Source organism: Lissotriton vulgaris, chromosome 11, assembly GCF_964263255.1.
Source record: "Lissotriton vulgaris chromosome 11, aLisVul1.2, whole genome shotgun sequence".
Lineage (NCBI taxonomy): Eukaryota > Metazoa > Chordata > Amphibia > Caudata > Salamandridae > Lissotriton > Lissotriton vulgaris.
Genome location: NC_141699.1, coordinates 607,475,720 through 607,497,133, shown reverse-complemented (window position 1 = coordinate 607,497,133; position 21,414 = coordinate 607,475,720). Strand labels below are relative to the sequence as shown.

The window sequence follows — 21,414 nt, the reverse complement described above, 5'->3', positions numbered from 1 at the left end:
ACTTGTGCCAATGATATGTATGACCACTAAGGGGTTTGGGGAGGTGTAGAAGGGGCCTGCCAGCTAGTATGAGAGAGTGGCGCAGCAAGAGCAATTGATAACATCACATCTACTGGCCAAATGACAGGGAGCATCCCGCTCTCCCGTAGTCTCCTCTGTCCCCATTTTTAGTCCTAATAATGACAAACCATTTATAAGCAGTGACTTTAGCTAACATATGCTAATGGTGTTGGCAGTTAATTTATAATGCCTGGTATTGCTGTTCCATTGAATGTGTACTTTTGAGGTGCTATTGTATATCATTTTCAGCTCAGAATTACTGAGTCAATAAATATACCAATCAAAAGGGCCATGCCAGTTAATATGCCTAACATGATCACTTTAGAAGTTTGGCAGAATTATTGTACATGTAAATACACCTGTCATTATTGCCCCTGGGTGATCTCATTGCATGTGCTGTGGTACTTCTACTGTTGTTATTCCTCATTGTACACATCGTAGATGTTTCCACAAGCCTACATGTGACCAATAACAGGCATCCTTCTTCGTAGGTGAGTTTGTAGAAGGTAGACCATATATGGATTTCAACTAGAACACATCTCTGAAGGATTGATACTATGACCACGTTTTGAATTCTAGAATGTGATGATCATTCTGCTGTTTCTTTCTGTTTAGAGCTTGGGACTGTTTTGTGCGGTGCTTGGACCAGTCGTATCTCGGCTCCCTGCTGAGCCATGTTATTGTAGCTCTTCTGCCCCTCCTGCAGATCCAGCCAAAAGAAACTGTGGCTGTGTTTCGGTACCTCATTGTTGAAAACAGGTAAGGAAAGAGGAGCTGGAAACCAATCCAGATGCCCAGCAGTGTAAATATTTTACCTATTCTAATGTTGTATTACCGTGTTACAGCACTCTGTTGGGTTTGTGCACATTTGTGTAACAAAAAGTATGACAGATGAGTTTGGTTACCACAAGTCCACACTCATGCAACAAATTAAAGCACAGTTCATCCAAAGACCTCTTCACGACACCATATCAGGGTCAACAATACAAACAGCTCTTCCCATACATTTATCATTGGCGATCTCATGTAAATGTAAATGTGTGTGTCTTGTAAAGCGCACTGCTACCCGGAGGCGTCCTGGCGCTATAGACCGCTGGGGAACCCGTCCTGGCTTTCCCTGTGAGATGCTCCCTCCTGGGTATCTCCAAGGTGAAACTAGGCATTCCCGGCGTTTGTGGGGGGCCGTTGTGTAGATGAGGCAAGCTAATGCCCAGAGTTGCCGAGTGTGATCCCTGGTTAGAGTAGGCACAGAGGAGAGAATTATCGAGTCCGCTGACCCTGGTTCACAACCCTGCCGCGTCGGGAATTGAACCCTGGTCCCGGGCCGTCCTCTGCTCCCGGGTCTGCTGCCTCTAACCAGTGAGCCACACCACTCCACTCCACTGTACTGATATGGTACACTGCCCCGTTGGTCATAGAAGCGTACTGGCACTGATTCTGGGTGGACTCTGGTGTTGTGACCATGAATAATTATGCTGCTGTTCTGACAGATGTATGGGGGGGGGATTATTTGCTACTCTTCTTTCCCAAATATTCCTTGGGGAGGACCCCTATACTACCTGTAACTTTTTTTTCATTGCTGTTATTAGCCCAACACGCTTTTATCACACACAAAAGGAATTTCATCAGCTACCAAAATTCCCTTAGAGGAATAATACTGCGTAAACAGAAATTTGACGAAATGTTCAATCCCAGGAGAATAGAATATTATGATGTGAAAAGGCAGAGGAGGGGAGTTGAAGAGGGCACATTGGAGACTGGTAAAGCAGCAATACTCAGAACGGTATAAGATGACGATGTAAGAGAAATGGAGGATTGTCTTTTGACATAGTCATGCTGGACAGTGTTGCAGGGTAGCCATAGTGTAGATGCAATAAAGAGACCGAGCGGACATGCAAATACCTTCTTCTTCAACTAAATCACCTCTAAGCTGGGGAACGGAAGGCGTACTGAGGAAAGGTATTGAGCAGGGCATGCAAAAGCCTTCTAAGATAGTGAGGCTGATGAAAAAAGTTGGAATAGGATGCATGGAGGACGCTGCTCGGTAGAGTAGCTGAGTAACGATGTTAAATGAAGTAAGTTACTTGAAATGCAGAAAAGCTTAGGTAAGGGGAATTCATCTACTGCCAGTGGCTATGATGCGGTGGGGTGATGAAATAAGGATAGAAGATACAAAGAGTGCATGCAGGAGACTTTACATGAAGGACGGCATAGGAAGAAATATTTAGCGTGTGCATGTAGAAAATTGGCTTGTGAAGGAAGTTAGATCAGGAGATTGCTGTTGCCTCAGAATCGCAAGAAAAACTACAAGATGTATTACATGCAGTCGGCAGGTTTGTTTCCATGTCATAGGAAAGAAATTAATTTTTGCACTTATTGGACACTAGTAAGCTGCAATAATCGAAAGGAGGACATACTCTGACTGTTGTAGGTTACAGAGGCTGAGGAAAGCTGATTGTTCTTTCATTGAAATTGCAGACTGCGGAAGATGAGGAAAAGTGTATGGTGAGCATGCAGGCTAGTTATTATATTAATAAGCTGGAAGATGTTAGTTGGTCATTTGGAATGCTTGGAACGGGTATGCTAGTAAGTCTGTGAAAGTTACTAGGAGACAATAAATGCTTGAACCTTGCCGGGTAGTCAGTTGAGAAATCATATTGGTAAAGGTGTGCACAGGAGAACATGCCATACCAGCGGCGATACTTCACACAATGTTATTTCATTGGCACGACTAAAACCCAACTCAAGCCTCCTCATCGACACACCCGCTATTATGACACTCTAGCCTCTCACCTGGCGCTGGCTGGTTACCCTCATTTGTGGCTAACATTGTATTCACTATGAGATTATCGACTGGCATCTATTTCAACAATGTACCAGGCACTGAGAGAAATTTATAGAATCCTTCCCTACCTCACACACCCATCCACTGCTGACCTGCTTGCTATCTCGTTTGGTATTTGCTTTTTCCATTTTCCCTTCTCATTGCCTCGGTCAGAAAGGGCTTTACCAGTGTAAATTCAATATGTACGCCTTATGGTTCCTTTGCTCATATCTAACTAAACAATGTAACAAAGGCCGCAAGGACAGCAATGCATGCTGCGGACACAATAGCAATGACACATATTTGATGTTTTGTTCTTAACAAAACTTAATAAAGACATTTAAAAAAGAAAGTGTGTGCACAGAAAACTGGACTCCTAATCAAATAGAAGGATAAAAATGTTGGAAAGAATCTATTGATGACATATGGTGTATACAAAGGCTTAGGCATGGGTTTCAGAGTGGGTATGCCATGATCTGTGTGGTCTAGGTTGCCGATGGGATTGGAGGTTGGGTGTGCTGGGGACTGCTAGGTTAGTGAGCCTAATGGAACAAGTTTTACATGGGGCATGGAGTAAACTTCAGAGGTTTACAGTGCCCGAGAAACATATTGAAGAGATTAGACGCAGGAGGCTGACAATGTAGGGGATAGATCAGCTGCAGTGAGTATATGCAGGAGATAGGTAGATTAGGATTGTGAGGTAGCATGAAGTTGTACCAGATGGTCTGAGAGAAAGACTAGGGTTTCAGTTAAATAATCAGTCCATGAGATTGAGATGTCTGTTTATTTTTTCAATTATTTAGTCAGCAAAAGTATTTTTTGACATGAAAAAATGTACAAAAGAACAATGGAAAACGTACATATGTGAGCAGCTGTTCTGGTAGAGTACATGTTGTTTGGTTGATGATTGACACTGGATCATTATAGAGACATTACAAAACTTGTAACAATTATACATATACACAGTGAGGACAGTTGATGGTAAGATGGTAGTGGAGCCGGGGTTATTATCTCTGTTCTTGTGAGACTATATGTTCTTGAAAGCACCTTGAATGAATTGAGTTCTGGCATTGAGCACAAGTCCATCAGAAGAAGTTCTGTTGTAGGATCCTGAGTAAGTAGAAAAGAACAATCTGGATGGCAGACATGGAGGTTTGGGTGAAACATGTGGGTTCTGGATAGCAAAGTGAAGTTTATGGTTTAGGGTGTAATGTGTTATGAGGGTGGACAGGTAGTTGGCTCTGGGGTGGTGGCCTGAAGACTTACCTATAATAGACCTTTTATAGTAAGTGGTGTGAGTATATGTTTGGAGTAGTTACTGAAAATAGAGTGTGTGCCGCCTTATAATTGACTTGCAGCTTTTTTATTTCTATTTTTCATGCTTCACTTCTTAACACATTCCTAGAGATGCAGTGCAAGACTTTCTCCATGAAATCTATTTCCTGCCAGATCACCCTGAGCTGAAAGAAATTCAGAAAGTTCTTCAGGAGTACAGAAAGGTATGTTGAAGAACAGTACGTTAATTGTTTGTTTGCTTTACTGCTGTTTGATCCATACTACATGGGGAAGCTGGACCTTTGGCATGTTCTGCATATTTTTTAGATATTAAAAAATAAGGCTTAAGTATTTCAGGTTCAGCTTTGTGTAATAGCATGAATGTGCTACTTTATGTTTCTGTCGACAAGAGAAGGCAACACATGAATTTTACATTTCTGCAACCTCCATCTTATTCCCATTCATATAAATCAAAACAAATCTGCTGTTGGGTTCCCTTTCTATAAGAAAATAAACATCACTGTTGGGTTTTACATTTATTGAAAGGTTTTACTTGTGACTTATGTGGATGTGGTTGCAATCTATTGAATAACATGAGACAATTTGCACCGACTCAGTAATGTTGATGAAATGTACACTATGCATACTGCTACTGTCTTTATTCCTAGGAGAAGTTAGCATAACCTAGATTTTTGTTTGCAAAAACGATGCACCCATCTCACCACATTGCGTAATATTTAATTGAAGTATTTTTTCCAGAAAGATGCGATTGTTTTAGTGGCTGTGGCTTTATGTATCTAATTTAGGGGCAATGCTGAATAGTTAGCTTTTGATTAAAAAATGAGGTGTAATTCAATACAAATTAGGTTTGTGAATAGGTGAATATGAAGTGTGAAAAGTTTTGCAGGCATTGCAGGGCCAGCATTCCTCTGATGGGAAGACGTTTAATGAATATAGTCTTTTTGAGGTGTTTGAATGAAAGGTTGTGTCTCTGTGATTGCTGTAGATTGACTTGCTTCACACATGGAGATGTAATTTGATTGTGAAAGGAAGAGCCATTACTAAACTGTAGCTCCCAAGACAAATCCGATCTCCTATCTTCAATGAGGCTTCTTTATATGACTGCATTCCTGTTGTGTGCTTATAAAACTGCTACGCAAGTTGTCAACCAATCACTTTGTGAGTGAATGTTTGTGGACTCTCGTTTAGAGATGTTGAGGAGTTAAAGCATTGTCAGGTCTTGTTTCCTTTAAACAAAGAGGTGGAGTTATTTATACAGCGTCAGGAAGTATTTCGACATACTAGACCTATCATTACCCAGTTAAATTCTTGGAGAAGTGATATATTTGAAGTGGGTGTGGATGTTGGAGTCCATGTTGATGTTTGAGCTCCTAAGGTTGCTTCTTTTTAATGCAAGTTATTGTAATATGTGGCTTTATGTGTCAAAGTGAGGTGGTTTCAAGGTTACTAATGCTTGGAATAGAAGTCAGGATATGCCTCTTAGGACATTGGTGATATAGGCTCCATTTTAGGTTAAAGTAATGATAAAGGTACTCTGTTGCAGTTTTTTGTGGTTAAGCGATCCGCCAAATTTGTAGCTTCGGCAAGAGGCATGTTGCAAAAGTTTAATTTCACATAGACTATTGCACACACTATTAAATATGTGATTTTACTTATAGGAATGGCTAGATGCATATGGTTCAGTTAGGAGTCACAGAATTTTATGGTGTTTCATGTGTGATTTTCTTGTTGCTTCGTAGTTTGACATTAGAATTTTTTCCATATCCATAGCGAAGATTTGGTGTCCCTAAATGGTGACGAAATGAGAGAGGTGTTTTGATGCATTAGTGGTTAATCGTGTCTTGTTTCCACACTACTTTTGCTTTTCAGCTTGGAGCATTGTAGGTTTGATGAGGAGGAAGAAGTCAACAGGGTGCTAATAGTCTGTAATCGGGCATCATTAAGTCACTCAAAAAGCTAAATATTGCTCGACTAGCATGGCATTTTCTTTCCACTGTAGGCTGGGGTTTCAAGCATTGTTTTATGTTTATGGTGAGGTTAAGTGTGTCCAGGGGTTTTGGCAAATTTGTTTTTTGACAGGGATAATGTGGCAAATGCTGTTTTTCAGGTGGGAAGGGATAGAAAGGGATGCAGCTTAGAAGCAGTATTGTGAGTGTGTCCCTCTTACTGGTAATAATAATGGTAGTGCTCTGTTTTCTGCAGGAGACATCGAGAAGTGCCGATCTGCAGACAGCACTACAATTGGCAATGAGAGCCATTCAGCATGAGAATGTAGATGTGCGAATCCATGCCCTGAGCAGCCTGAAGGAAACACTTTATAAAAATCAGGTACTTCTGAGCTATTTCATGTAAACCAGTAGCCAAGATCCATGGAAGCTTTGCCATTTTCTTCTATACCTGTCCTATAAGTTGATGGATGGCTTTGATTTAAAAGGCTGATCACTCTACACATTTTCAATTATCTAAATTTAAAGCTAAGACTCTAACCTCTATCTCTTTATTGTTCCCATGCCGAATGCTGGAAATCACTTGATATAAATGTAGAATCCTTCTGTTGAGACACATGCCTCATCCTGTACCTTCGTCTGGAACCTTACAGTGTTCATGATTAATGGACATAGGCATGATCACTACTTTATTAAAAAATAAATCCCAAGTGAAGCCATCCCAGTCTGGAAGGTCCAAAAATCTAATCTGAGAAAAGTCAAGCCTACAAAAAGAAATTGAAGAAAGTCTGATGGTTTTGTGTCGGTTGTAGAACTTCTGTAGAATTCTTTCCCTACAACAGTTTGCTAATTGAAGATCTCTAATAGATTCCAGGAAGGTAAAATGACAAATGTGCAAACGATCATATGCAACACTACGCAGAATTCATCAAGGGCATATGGTAATTGCTTGTAAGGAGGATTACCTTAATCTGTATGTCTTTAGGCCTGGAAATGTAGACAAGTTACACTACACATACTCATTCTCATAACAATATATTAAGACTGAGGCAGAGTTGACGTAAAAGAAAGGGAACATTGGGCCTTGATATTTGAAGACAATCTTTCTAGCGAGCACTGACAGCACATCAAAAAAAGCCATGTGGATTTGAATTTAAGGACGAAAAGTCCTTACAAACCAGTAGTAGGCATTAAATATAATCCCACACAAAATATATCGGCCACAGTTTTTTATTTTTCTTGCCAGAAACCCAGAATAGATTGACCTTTCTACTACTTAATTCTATTCTAGGGCAATGAAGCATTTGTCTAATGTGTGACTAATCATGTTGCAAATATTTGATGAAGTTTACTACACCTGATAGTGGATTGTAGCAATTAACTGTCCATAATTTAGCGACACCTCCTTGGCTTTGGTGATAATGTGTGAGGAGGTGGTGGTGTATTCTTTATCTAGATGATTATATACATATTTGAGACCGGTTTCCTCTAGTTATTATTGGCATTAAATATTGGATTTGCTTTGATTCCCTATTGGCTTTGAAGAAGTTTGGCACCCACTTTTCAGTGAATTCCTACAGCCTAAAGTAAGCTAGTTTTACCGGTGAGGAAACTAATTTGTTGTAGGGATGTCATTCTACCTTTGTCCAACTGAGTAAAAGGAATGATTCTTCACGCCTTTTCTTGAAGGCGATATCTTTAACAGTCTTACAGAGAGGTAAAGCAAATGGGTTTGCTGTGCTACCTTAGCCAGTTTAGCTATCCTTCACCAATGCATGGGCTAGATCTCCTTACAGTTAAAATTGACTGGGAATATACCAGTTGATATAACATATATGTAGAGTTTCTTGGTGTCCCTCTGAGAAGGACAGTTTATTGGGTCTGTGATATGAGATAGTCCGCCCCCTTTTCCGTAGCCCAGTTTTAAATATAAATGTGTCGGTTTCTATCACACGGCAGCACATGATTTCCACAACGTTTTAGTGGATGAGAACCCGCTAACGTGGAGTACTAGGATTACAAGGCAGGAACTTTTTCTTTATGATTTAACATTTGTTTCTTCCTTTCTGTAACTTCGCAGGCAGAGTTGGTCAAATACTCAACGGATAGTGAAACTGTTGAGCCAGTCATCTCACAGCTGGTAACAGTGCTCCTAAAAGGATGTCAGGACGCAAACTCACAGGCCCGTCTCCTCTGCGGTGAATGCCTCGGAGAGCTTGGAGCCATAGATCCTGGTCGATTGGACTTTTCAACAAGTGATACTCAAGGAAAAGGTTTTACATTTGTGGTAAGCGGTACAGCAGTATATCTGCTCTCTAACTGGTTTGAAAGCCTTTCAAAGAAGTGGATGCATGTGATGCACTGTGGCATGAATTACAAACTGCAGTTTCACAGAATACTGAATGTTGTTCAAAACCTGTTATAGAGTAGAATGTTGAGCTACCTACATGATAAATAAGTTGGATGTTGGTAATCATACATTCTCAAAAACCAAATGGCGGATTTCACTGATGTTTTTATTTCTTACAGGGTTTTTTGCTTTATCAGATTCCCTTATTTGGTCATGGGGTAGGTTATCTTTGATGTTATTTCTTTCCTGAAAGCTCAGTTTGTTATGGAAGAAATATTCTACACTTCCTTTGCTACATCAGCTGTTAGCTTATCCTCCTCTGACATCTCTTTCTATGGCTTTCAAAGTGATCTTTGTTCCCACTTTAACTGTGGTCGAGTTGTACAGGGAATAAGCTACCATGAAACTCGCTCAGTAATTTACCGATATCCGCAGAGGAGATTAGATGGCCTGCTAGCCAAGAGCAAAAAACATGGCTTGGACCTAAGCAGGTCAAGATCTTGAACTTAAACTGTAAATGTAATCTCTTTAATTAAGTTTGTCTGATTCTCTTTTTAATTGGCTTTCAATATAATACTGGCAAACATATACTCTGGCCCTTTCCTTTCCCTAAAGGACCCTCCACTCCTAAAGGTATATCATTGCTTATGCCTGTACGAAAACTGGGAGTATTCATAATCCAGCTCATCCGCCCTTTGTGACAAGTAGAAAATGTCCTCCTCTCCTTAGGCTGAATTGCTATTGACTGCTCTCGGATGCAACAATTTTCAAATTTCTCATGGGCAAATATGTTTTCTAGGAACATAACATAGTAAAATAGCTCATATTATTTCAAATATTTCTATTAATTTTACATCTCTCTCCATTGTAAGTGTTTATTTTTTAATAAAGAGCAACTGTCAGATGTGCTACAGATGAGTCTATTGTTGATACCAACTCTTTCCTTCTGCATTTAACAAAGATTTTCTGGCTTTCATGGTTGCGCAGACGCTGCCTTTGTGTCCGGAGGAGGTTCGGGCAGTGCTTTCCCAAGCTGATGTTGAGGGGAAAGATGCAGCTAAGTTTGCCATCAGGTGTGGACTGGACACCGCGGACTCACTGGGTAGGGCGATTTCCACGACGGTCGCCCTCCGTCGCTACGCCTGGTTGAGGTCCACTGGGTTTTCAGGGGATGTTTTAAGTTCTCTTATGGACATGCCCTTTGATGGTACTTGCCTGTTTGGCGATAAGGGAGATAGTGCGCTGGAGCGTTTTAATGACTCCCGGGATACGGCCAAGTCCTTGGGTCTCTACACCACACGCCCAGCCACGTCTGCTTTTCGTTTCTTTCCTGACCACGGAAGGGGCACCCAACACGTTCGTTCAACCAGAAACCTGCGCAGAACCAACCTCTTAGCGGACGTGGTTCCCGCCGTGGCGGGCCAGGGGGCCAGCGTGCGGGTCAGTCCACTTCTGCTCTCGCCGCATCCGCCTCAAAGCCTTCCTAGTTTGAGCTTTGGGGTCCACCCCATGCCGGTGGGTGGCAGGATTCGCCATCACCTCTCCCGCTGGCGTTCTGTCACCTCGGACCGGTGGGTGCTGCAAATCGTCCAAAGGGGCTACTCCCTCCCCTTCGAGTTTGCCCCTCCAGCAATGACACCTCCGTTCCACCTCATGTCGGGGGATCACCTTGCGCTTCTCCAAAAAGAAGTCACGGCCATCTTGGCCAAGGGGGCCATCAAGCGCGTTCCTGGGCCAGAAGTAGGACATGGTTGTTATTCCCACTACTTTCTGGTCCCCAAGAAGGAGAAAGGGGGCCTGCGCCCCATCTTGGACCTCAGGAACGTCAATCGCTTCCTCCAGAAGGACAAGTTCAAGATGTTGTATCTGGCTCAGCTCTTGGCTGCCCCAGACCCTGGAGACTAGTTGGTAGCGTTGGACTTGCAGGACGCATATTTTCATATCCCCGTCCTGCCGGCCCACTGGCGTTACCTACGGTTCACGGTAGGCCAAGAGCAATTTCAGTTTTCCATGCTCCCCTTCGGCCGTACCAGTGCCCCTCGGGTGTTCACGAAAGTGATGGCGGTGGTCGCAGCTCATCTGCGCAGACCAGGGGTTCCAGTCTTCTCCTATCTCAACGACTAGTTGTTGAAGGCGGGCTCGCCCCAGGCAGTCCTCTTCCACCTCCAGACTACGGCCGACCTGCATTTGCTGGGGTTCTCCATCAATGTGCCGAAGTCTCACCGGAGTCCCTCTCAGAAGCTCCCCTTCATCGGAGCAGTTCTGGATTCGGCGCAGATTCGGGTTTATCCTCCCGAGCAGCGAGTCCGGGATATTCAGGATATGATTCCGATCTTTCAGCCTCTATTCCTGGTTTCAATCAAGATGACCCTCCGGCTCCTGGGCCTGATGGCCTCCTGGATCCTGCTAGTGCAACATGCCAGATGGCATATGTGGGCTCTGCAGTGGGACCTGAAGTTCCAGTGGGCACAGCATCAGGGCAACCTGTCTGATCATGTCTAGATCTCGGAGGGCACTGCATGACAATTGCAGTGGTGGCTCACGAATCGCGATTGGGTCAATGGCAGATCCCTCTCCCTTCCCCAACCGGACCACACAGTGATGACGGATGCGTCCCTCCTGGGAGAGGCGGAGATCAGAGGTCTCTGGTCTCCGGCTGAGTCCTGCCTCCATATCAATCTTTTGGAGCTTCGGGCGATCCGACTTGCACTGAAAGCATTCCTTCCCTCTGTCCGGGGAAGTGTAGTGCAGGTGTTCACGGACAACACCACCGCCATGTGGTATTGCAACAAACGGGGCGGGGTGGGGTCGTGGACCCTATGTCGGGAGCCTCTGCGCCTCGGGACATGGCTGGAACATCAAGGCGTTTCCTTGGTGGTTCAACACCTGGCAGGTTCTCTGAATGGACAAACTCAGCTGCCGGTGCATGATCGATCACGAATGACGTCTGAACTCGGACGTGGCACAAGATCTCTTTCTGCAGTGGGGAGAGCCTTGGTTAGATCTATTCACCACCGAAGAGAACGCGCAATGTCATCAGTTCTGCGCGTTGGAATTTCCAAGGCGGCACTCGCTCGGCGATGCTTTGTGTCGCGAGTGGAGCTGCGGTCTGTTGTACGCCTTTCGGCCTATACCACTTCTGCCCAGGGTGCTGAAGAAGAGTTGGCGCAACCGGGACGAAGTCATACTTGTGGGTCCGGATTGGGCACAAAGATACTGGTATCCCGAGCTATTCACCATGGCGATAGATCCCCCGATCCGACCGCCTCTTTGGAAGGATCTTCTGTCACAGCAGCAGGGGACCGTCCTCCACCCGAACCTGTCCAGCCTCCACCTCCATGTGTGGAGATTGAGCAGCGACAGTTGACGGCTTTCGACCTTCCTCCCGAAGTCTGTAATGTCATTCTGGCAGTCAGGCGTCCCTCCACTAAAACGGTATACACCTGCAGGTGGAACAAATTTGTGGCAAGGTGCACAGCAAAGGCTGTGGAAACCCTTTCTGCCTCTCTTTCCAAGGCCCTTCTGTTCCTTCTCTCTTTGGCCCAGCAGGGCTCTGCTCTGGGCACTATCAAAGGTTATCTTTCGGCCATCCCTGCCTTTCTACGATTCCAGATCAGCCTTCTCTTTTTAAGTCCCTGGTTGTTAATCGCTTCCTCAAAGGCATTACACACACGTTTCCTCCCGTGCCTTTTATAATGCCTCAATAGGACTTAAATCTTGTTTTGACCTATCTGATGTGCGCTCCCTCTGAGTCCCTTCATAACTGTCCCTTAAGTCTTCTCACTCTAAAGATGGCTTTCCTGGTAGCTATCACCTCTGCCAGAAGAGTGAGTGAGCTCCAGGCTCTTTCTTCTAAACCTCCTTTTCTTTCTGTTCATCCGGAGAAGGTGGTTTTGAAGACTCGTCCTTCTTTCTTGCCGAAGGTTGTCACGCCTTTCCACATTGGGCAGGCCATCACTTTGCCCGCCTTCTTTCCACCTCCGCGTCCTTCAGAAGAGGAAGAGAGGCTCCACCGTCTGGATCCAAAACGTGCGCTCTCATTCTACCTGAAGCGCACACAACAGTTGATCAACATTTTGTTGGCTATGTGGGCTCCAAAAAAGTTCGGGCCATGCACAAACTAACAATCTTTCGGTGGGTTGTTCTGTGCATCAATGTATGTTACTCGTTGGCTAAGAAGGAGCCTCCTGTGGGGGTGCGTGCCCATTCTACCAGGGCAATGGCAGCCACTACTGCCTTGGGATGCGGCGTTCCCTTGAAGGACATTTGTCAGGCAGCTACGTGGGTCTCACTGCACACGTTTACCAAGCATTATTGCCTTGACAGCCAAGTCCAGAGAGACCGCTTCTTTGGCCTTTCTGTTCTCTGTGAGTTTCTGGTGTAATCTTGTTCGCAGACCCACCACCGGGGCTGGTATTGCTGGGGTATTTATTTTAAGGTAAGGAATCTATCACTAACGTGTCTCTTTAAGATGCACAAGTTACTACTTGTGTAACAATATATCTGTAAGAGACATTAGTTAGTGATGGATTCCTTACCGCCCCACCCATCCTCCCCGTTCTGCCAACTGATTTCTAGGGTTGAGGTCATCCCTTTCAGGGCCCTAGTTTCATGGCACCTATGGTCCGTTTCTGGCATGGCTTTGCGTTCCTGGCGCGGATAGTCTTGTACAGAACTGACGTCAGCGCGCATGGGTGGCGCCTAAGTAGTGTCCGCGATGTCATCATGGCGCCTACAATGCCAGCGACAGACGGAGAACGACCTGTACAATGTGGTTGTTACACTGCGGTTTGTTTACATTGCGAGCGTTACAACGCAAGTCGTTACAACGACTTGCGCTGGATGACGCTCTAAACTAAGGAATAGTATGATTTACTATTCCAACACCTTCCCTACTATTACAGAGCCTGGAGTTGGAATATTAAATCATACAATTCCTAAGTCCAGCGCCCTCCAGCGCAAGGCGTTGTAACGACTTGCGTTGTAACGAACGCGATGTAAAATACTGCGTTGTGAATGTATGCGTTGCGACGGACGCAGAGCCACACGAGGCCACCTTCCGACGCGCAGGGGTACTGCTGACGAAATAACTTTCCGGATCCAGTCTGATGCACAGGAATATTCTCAGGTAAGGAATCTATCACTAACTAATGTCTCTTACAGATATATCGTTACACAACTAGTAACTTGTGCTTCTGCTCCTCCAACATCAGTCCAATTTAATAATATTCCATTTTTGGATATATACTTGTTGGTGTGTCATATCATACAAATGCATAACAATATCTTCATGGACACTCTCCAAACTCTGTTATTTGTCCTTGTTAGTATTTCTTCCCATTGTTATTCATTTAGTGCCTCCCCAGTACTTTTTTTGAAGGTGCTTGAAAGCATGTCCTTCTTGTTGTCTGGCCCTCTGATGAAAACTTGTTTATCTAATATCAGGTTGGCTTCTCAATTAATACCATTTAACCATCTCTCAAAATGAGCAAGAAGCTGGGGGGCGTGGCTAGCAGCCGACGATGGCGGCAGCCTAGAAGGAGAGCTCCGTGATTGAAGCGGCTCCCAGACAAATCCGTACACTTATCCTTCGTCGGAATTTCCCAGGCGGGAAGGCAACGAAGCCCAGGACCAGGCGGCAGCAAACCGGACTAGCGGGACCTCAATCCGAGGTCGGGAAGTACAGTTTTGACAGTGCCCCGTGCGGGCCTGTGTGCGACATCCGGACCGGGGAACAGAGTGCGCGACAAGCCTGGCAGGAAGTGGCCCGTCTTGGGCAGTGACTTACCGGAAGTGCCCGGCCACGGAGAACGACAGCAAAACAGAGACCGAGGCATCCAGCCGCCATCACCGGACTTCAGAGGCCCGATCAGCCTGGCGGGGGGCCCGTCTGAGGTGAGGGGGACACAGACCCAGACGCCCGGCGAAGACGAAGGCCGGCGCTCAGAGCGGCGACATCGAGACCTGTGACCGCCATCTTGAGCAGCAACGGCCAGAGCGCTGGGACAGGCGGCAGAGGACCTGCGCTGCCTGATCGACCACACTGCAGCTCCCCCCCGCCGACCGAGGGCGCACTGAGGGGCGGAGAGCCCGAACACAAGACAGACCTGTAGACGCCCCCGCCCGGACTGGGCGCTGAGAGCAGTTGAGCATCCGCGCGGGGCACTCATCCTACATCCAGTAAGACCTGCCTGGCGATAACTCGGGCCCCCCATCAACATCAGGGGACCCAGGCGATAGCTCCAACGGCCACGAGACAGGGGCGGCGCACGCGGAACTGGAGGGGGACAGAGGAGGTTCTTCCAGGGCGGCATCAATCGGTGCTTGCCCCACAAAATAGTCCGAGACTCGACTGGCAGCCTCCGGCCACCAAACAACAGTGACCCTGTCCTATCTGCTATCGTTACTGGCCGCAGGAACCAAAACACCTTTCAGGGGCTACACCTATCCCCTGAACACGGCGTGGGCCCCGGGACGACCCCCGGTAGCTGTCTGGGGAAGTTAGTTCGGCCCAGAGGACACCAAGATGGCCGGCAAGGGGCCTAAAAACGTGGCGGCACAGTCGCGCCTGGACCGGTTTGCGTACGATAAGCCCGGCTCTCCCTCGCAGGAAGCCAAACCACAATCGAGCAAGACAGCCGAAGTGACCGGTGGCAGGAAGGCGACCATTGACGACGTCATGCGGGCCCTCACGCAAGTACAAGCCACGGTGGGGTTGATCTCAGCCGAGATCACACTTATAAGGGCGGACTTTCATAAAATGACAGAAAAGGTGAATAATATGGAGGTGGTGACCAAATCCTTGGTTGAAGACGTCTCGGAACTCCAGATTAGTATGGAGCGCATCTCAAAAGAAAATAGGGAACTGCGCGACAAGCTCGATGACCAGGAAGGGCGCTCGAGGCGGAACAACATCCGTATAATAGGTGTGCCAGAATCGGAAAGACACGAGGGCGATGGACCTATATGTGGAGACCCTAATCAAAGAGACCCTAAAGCCCAAAGGACTCTCCGCCTTCTTCACAGTGGAAAGGGCGCACCGGGTGCCGGGGGGACGCCATAAGACAGGCGCTAACCCCAGACCGATCATAGCGAGGCTCTTCAATTTCAGGGACCGAGACGCCATCCTACAGGCGGCAAGGAACTCGCCCCCCATTAAGATCCAAAACGCGACACTGGCATTCTTTCCTGATTACACGGCCGAGGTGGCACGGAGGAGGAGAACCTTTTTTGAAGTCAAAAAAGAACTGAGAGCCAGAGAAATCCCATACTCAATGCTTTTTCCGGCCAAGCTTCGGGTCGTGGCTGACAACAAAACTTGGTTTTTTGACTCCCCGGAGGTGGCGCAGGATTGGCTAGAGGGATGGAGGACGGCGGGCCTCCCTTGTCGCTCCAACAGACAGAACAAACACCGTACTGCTGGCTCCCGACAGGGCTCACAAACCAACGACGAAGATGCAGAGTTACATTCCCCTTTGACCGACCATCATGAGGACAGTGCCGACGGAGAACAATGAGTCACTGCTATTGTCTGGTTGAACAGATGGAGACGAAGACTGGCAAGGCCGCCTTGGACACTGGGCGGAAGGGCCTCCGCAGCTGAGGAAGGGGGCCGCTGACCACGGAGAAGACTTCACCCCAGCGAGCAAGTACTATGTTATGGGTTGGGTTCAGGCACTCTGCTGAGTTGGGGGGGCGGGCAGTTTTGAGTCCGTTGAGCAGGGGGGCAGGGAGGGGGGGAGTTGGGGGTAGGATGGGGTTTTGGTTCTTAGTTTCTACACAGGGTCAGGATAGCTACGATGGGGCACACGAGCATAGAATGGTAATGTCACGATACAACACGCAGGGTCACTACACAGACCTCCTGGTCATCCACGAGCGCAAATTTTCTGTCCGCACGCCCAGACATGATGGGGGAGAGCACTAATGTAGGGCAGGCGTCCCCGCTATGCCTCATGTCCTGGAATGTGAGGGGTCTAGGTGACAAAGTTAAACGAGGGCTGGTCCTGCAAAGTATAAAAAGGTTGAATCCCGCCCTGGTCCTACTACAGGAAACACATCTCACCGGCACAGCCACAAAGGCCCTAGACAGAAAAGGCTACAGCATGGTGGTCCACTCTGAGTTCACAAAGGGTCCCCGGGGCACCGGGATATTAATTCATCGCTCGTCCAGGTTCATAACCCAATCAGTTGCAGTAGACACACAGGGGCGCTTTGCAGCGATACATAGACAGGGGGAGGGAAAGCCGCTTAACGTGGTCTCGGTGTACATTCCGCCGGCACTACACACCATTGCCTTCCCGGAACTAGGAAAATTTTTGTTAGACCTTCCAGAAGGGGATCTTGTAATGGGAGGTGATTTTAATGCAGTGGCTCAAGACTCTCTAGATCGCCACCCAGTGCGTACACAAACACCGGGGCCCTCCAAATTACATGACTTTATGGAAGCGCAGGGTTTAGTAGATATATGGAGGCGGCTTCACCCAATAGACCGGCAATACACATACTACTCGGCAGTTCACGACAGCCTATCGCGGATAGACTATTTCCTGACGCTGGGAGGGGGTCTCCTCACTTTCACTGATTCTCGGATTAGACCGCGAGGGGTCTCCGACCACTCCCCGCTTACACTGACTCTGTCCAGTCAGGAACGGACCCGTAGACGAGTTTACCCTATCTACCCGGGTTACCTTAGGGAGCCGGGCATAGCCAAGGCTTTGAAGAAAAGTACACGATCTTACCTCGCAGAGAACGTAGGATCAGTGGAGTCGCCTACAATCCTGTGGGAGGCCTACAAGACGGTTCTTCGCGGGCAGGCGATTTCAGTGATCGCACAGCATAAGTACACACAGCGTCAGGAACTGATAGGTCTAGAGGAACAACTTGATAAGGCAACACAGGAACACGAGGGGAACCCGACTGGGGACACCCAACACGCGCTCCGACTGGCCCAGCAACGTCACACCGACTTTCTGCGTCGCAGAGTGCGGGACAATATGTCCGCAACTACGAGCAGGGTGTATGACATAGGCGATAAAGCGGGGAAGCTCCTGGCGTGGTTGGAGAAGGCACGGGGAGGCCAGAGGGCCATACTGCAATTGAAGGACCCTAGTGGTGAGATACAAACCAGTCCGGCACAAATAGTGGAACTCCTGGCAGACCATTTTCACTCCGTATACTCCCCTTAATATGAGGTCACACGGGAAATGGCGGAGAGCTCTCTCGTAGGAGTGCCGACCCGCACCCTCTCACCAGACCAACGGGACGAGCTTGACTCCGACCTAACGGCGGAAGAAATCCAGATAACCATAGCAGCACTACACCCCGGGAAAGCGCTAGGCCCCAATGGTGTGCCGATAGAATGGTACAAACTCATGTCCGAAACGCTGTCCGCGCCATTGCTCGATATGTTCCAGGAGTGTCGGGAACAGGGGCGATTGCCTCCTGATCAGCGTACAGCCACAATCGTCGCGATACCTAAGCCCGGCAAACCCCCTGAGGAGTGCGGATCATACCGCCCGGTCTCCCTCCTTAACGCCAAGAGTAAAATTCTGGCGAAACTGCTGGCCACCAGGCTACTGCCCCATCTGGCGCACCTGATACACCCGGACCAGTCGGGCTTTATGCCACACCGGAGTACGGCGCTGAATTTGCGACGGCTACACGGGGTACTAGCCCGAGCCCCACAGTTGGAGGAACCGGCAGCGGTACTGTCACTAGATGCCAAAATGGCGTTTGACATGGTGGAGTGGCGCTATCTCTTTGCGGTTCTGGAACACGTGGGTATTGGCCCGACGTTCATATCGTGGGTCAGACTACTGTACACCGAACCCGTGGCGAGGGTAACCGCAAATTGACACATACCAAGGGAGTTTCCGCTGGCAAGGGGCACGAGACAGGGATGCCCACTCTCGCCACTGTTGTTCGCCTTAGTGCTAGAACCCCTGGCCACGATTATCAGAACCACCCAGCTGCTGAAAGGCATACAGTGGGGAGGTGGATGGGAGGATAGGGTATCCCTGTATGCCGACGATATGCTCGTCTACCTCATGGACCTCACGAACAGTATCCCGGTCTTACTGGCACTATGCGAAAGCCACGGTGCAGCTTCAGGCTATAAACTCAACTGGTCCAAGTCCATAATCTATATGGTGCAGGGCGACCTTCCAGCCTTGCCTGAGGATTGCCAATTGCTTGTAGAACACATCTCCTTTAAATACCTAGGGATACAGATTACGAGGGAACACTCAACCTTTCTTGAACTGAATCTTAAGCCCCAGCTGGACAGATTGAAGGCAGACGTGCGCCTCTGGAAAAATCTCCCCTTAACACTGCTAGGTAGGGCAGCGCTCTTTAAGATGATGGCGCTCCCTCGCTTCCTCTATGTCCTGGAAAACACGCCGGCGGTGGTCCCCGTGTCATTCTTCCGCCACGTGTCGGCGCAATTGTCCGGCCTTCTGTGGGGAGACAAACCGGCCAGGGTTGCACAGTTGAAACTAACTAGAGATTGGTATAGTGGGGGGATAGCCCTCCCCAACCTTGAACTGTACTACTGGGCCGCTCACCTTAAGGTGATCAACCAGTGGATCCATGCAGCACAGGACGACCCGGCATACAAGGCAGATAGACACCAACTGGGCACATCCACCCTACTGGCCCCACTCTACAACAAAGGGATGGCGAGAAAGTTGGAAGGGCCTACCAAACACACAGTAGCCATATGGCACAAAGCTCAGAGACGGCTGGCATGGGAGGGAGTGATCACTAGACTCACGCCACTATGGGATACCAAGGCCCTCGGTAACCTACGCAGTTCTAAAGGGTTCGATCAATGGGATAACATTGGGATCTTCACGGTGGGCGACCTATGGACAAGAGAGGGCGTGCTCTCCTTTGCGACCCTGAGGGAGCAATACAACCTTGAGGTGACCGAAACATACAGATACATACAAATTAGGCACGCACTCCTGTCGGTGTTGGAGACAGGTGTAACACTTCCGGAATCGGCTCCGTTAGAGGACCGATTGCTTACAGACTACATGGAGTCAAGTGCGACCTCCCTCACCTACCGCAAACTATTAAATAATCTACCGGATCCCCTTGGAAAGCTGAAGGAATATTGGGAGGATGAGATAGGGGACCTGGATGAAACAGACTGGAACGCAGCCCTGGCCTCGCCCAGGGAGGCAGGTATTTCCACCCGATTCAGGCTGGTCCAATTCAAAGTATTACATAGGGTCTACTACACCCGCACGACACTATATAAAATACACAGAGCAGAACACCCACACTGCCTGAGGAATTGTGGGGAGGATGGTACACTGTTCCATACTATATGGACCTGCCCCAATATACAGGACTACTGGAGGCGTGTTGCACGCACGATCAGCCAGACCCTCCAGAACCCGTTCACGCCTGACCCTAGAGTTTGTCTCCTAAATGTGTGGGGCCCAACAGACTTGTCACTACATGCGAAAAGATGGGTGGTCATTGGCGTAATGCTGGCAAAGCGAGATATTGCGAAAAACTGGGGGGCACTGGAGACACCGACACTGGCGCAATGGTGCAGAAATATGGACGTGCTTATGGTGACGGAGAGGGCAGTGTATCAACAGAGACGTAATCCTCGAAAATGGAACAGAATTTGGACACCCTGGAACACCTATAGGGGGGACATCTGTGAGCCTCTGCCTGAAGAGGAGGATGGGGACAGCTCAGGGGATGATGAGGATCTGGAGTAATGGGAGGGAGGGAGGAGTAGGAATCAGATGCAGAGCACGTCACAAGGCCCTGGGAACTGTACATACAGGAGAGAGTGTTATTATAAGTGACTGCCCCAAAGGCTGCTAGTTGCCTCTGGACACACCTATGTTGGAACAGACTACTGTTCTGGATCGTGGACTTTGACCCTTGAAGTAGCACGTTTGAAGTTGGGGGGGTAAAATGTAAAAAGTTGCTCTACTGATTATAGGCAGCTGAATGTTGACGCTGCTCTGAAGAACGAATGACCGTTATTTTGTACCATGTGATAGCAACAACAAAAATAAAATAAAAAAAAAAAAAAAAATGAGCAAGAAGCTTAATTGTTCCCTTTTTAATAAGCCGATGTGACACCCAGTTTCTTATCTCCTTATAATATCTCTAAATTTCCTGTCATCCAATTTCACTTGTCTAAAGGACTTAATGACCCCTACCTTTATAGATGTCTCTTTGCTTTGTGCAACCATTATGTAATGCAGTTTAGACCGCTTCATTTAGAGAGGAAGTCCCACAAAGACCACCGCCTGGCTAACCTACCTTGAATCAGCTGGACTACGTTTGTCATATTCTGCATGATGTTAAAAATAGATTAATAAGGCGGTGATGTTGCATTTCATCAGCAGTTCACTGCCATCTTTTAATATGAGTATCTTATTTCTGTGGCCACAAAAGCTTGAAATCATTGGTTATGATAGATGGGGACAAGAGATGATGGAAAGATTGGTTGGAATTAATGTTTTTTGAGAGAGTTCCACTTCAAGTATTTTATTTTTGCAACAAGTTTACTAGCTGATAACCAATGAATTTAGAAACCTCTATTTATTTAGGGCAGTATCATATCTATGCTTGTTGCCAGGCTTGATATCGAATAACTAAGAGTAGGTGTAATATTCTCTTTGCGATACAATTCCCCAAGGAATTTGGTGGTCTGCCTTTCACTGTGCATCTACACTTGCTGCAGAACGTAATAAACCTTGTTTTTTCTCTGCAGACTGGAGTAGAAGATCCGAACTTTGCCTACGAACTGCTGATGGAGTTAACTAGAGCCTTTCTCGCATACGCTGATAACGTCCGTGCCCAGGATTCTGCAGCATATGCCATTCAGGCAAGTTCAAAGTGTCATTACAACAGTGCTCTAGTTTTGTGTGTAATTTGGGCACTTTGTTCTTAGCACTTTT

General features: G+C 47.3%; 1 protein-coding gene across 2 annotated transcripts in view; it reads left to right on the top strand.

The window, feature by feature from the left end:
- Window positions 1-21,414, top strand: part of ATR (ATR checkpoint kinase) — a 566,179-nt gene that overhangs the window by 213,194 nt on the left and 331,571 nt on the right. For both annotated transcript variants that reach the window (XM_086943714.1, XM_086943713.1), the window contains exons 19-23: window positions 676-819; window positions 4,290-4,383; window positions 6,383-6,508; window positions 8,207-8,413; window positions 21,228-21,341. In XM_086943714.1, coding sequence (XP_086799840.1) covers window positions 676-819; window positions 4,290-4,383; window positions 6,383-6,508; window positions 8,207-8,413; window positions 21,228-21,341 — 685 coding nt within the window. The remainder of the gene's footprint in view (window positions 1-675; window positions 820-4,289; window positions 4,384-6,382; window positions 6,509-8,206; window positions 8,414-21,227; window positions 21,342-21,414) is intronic.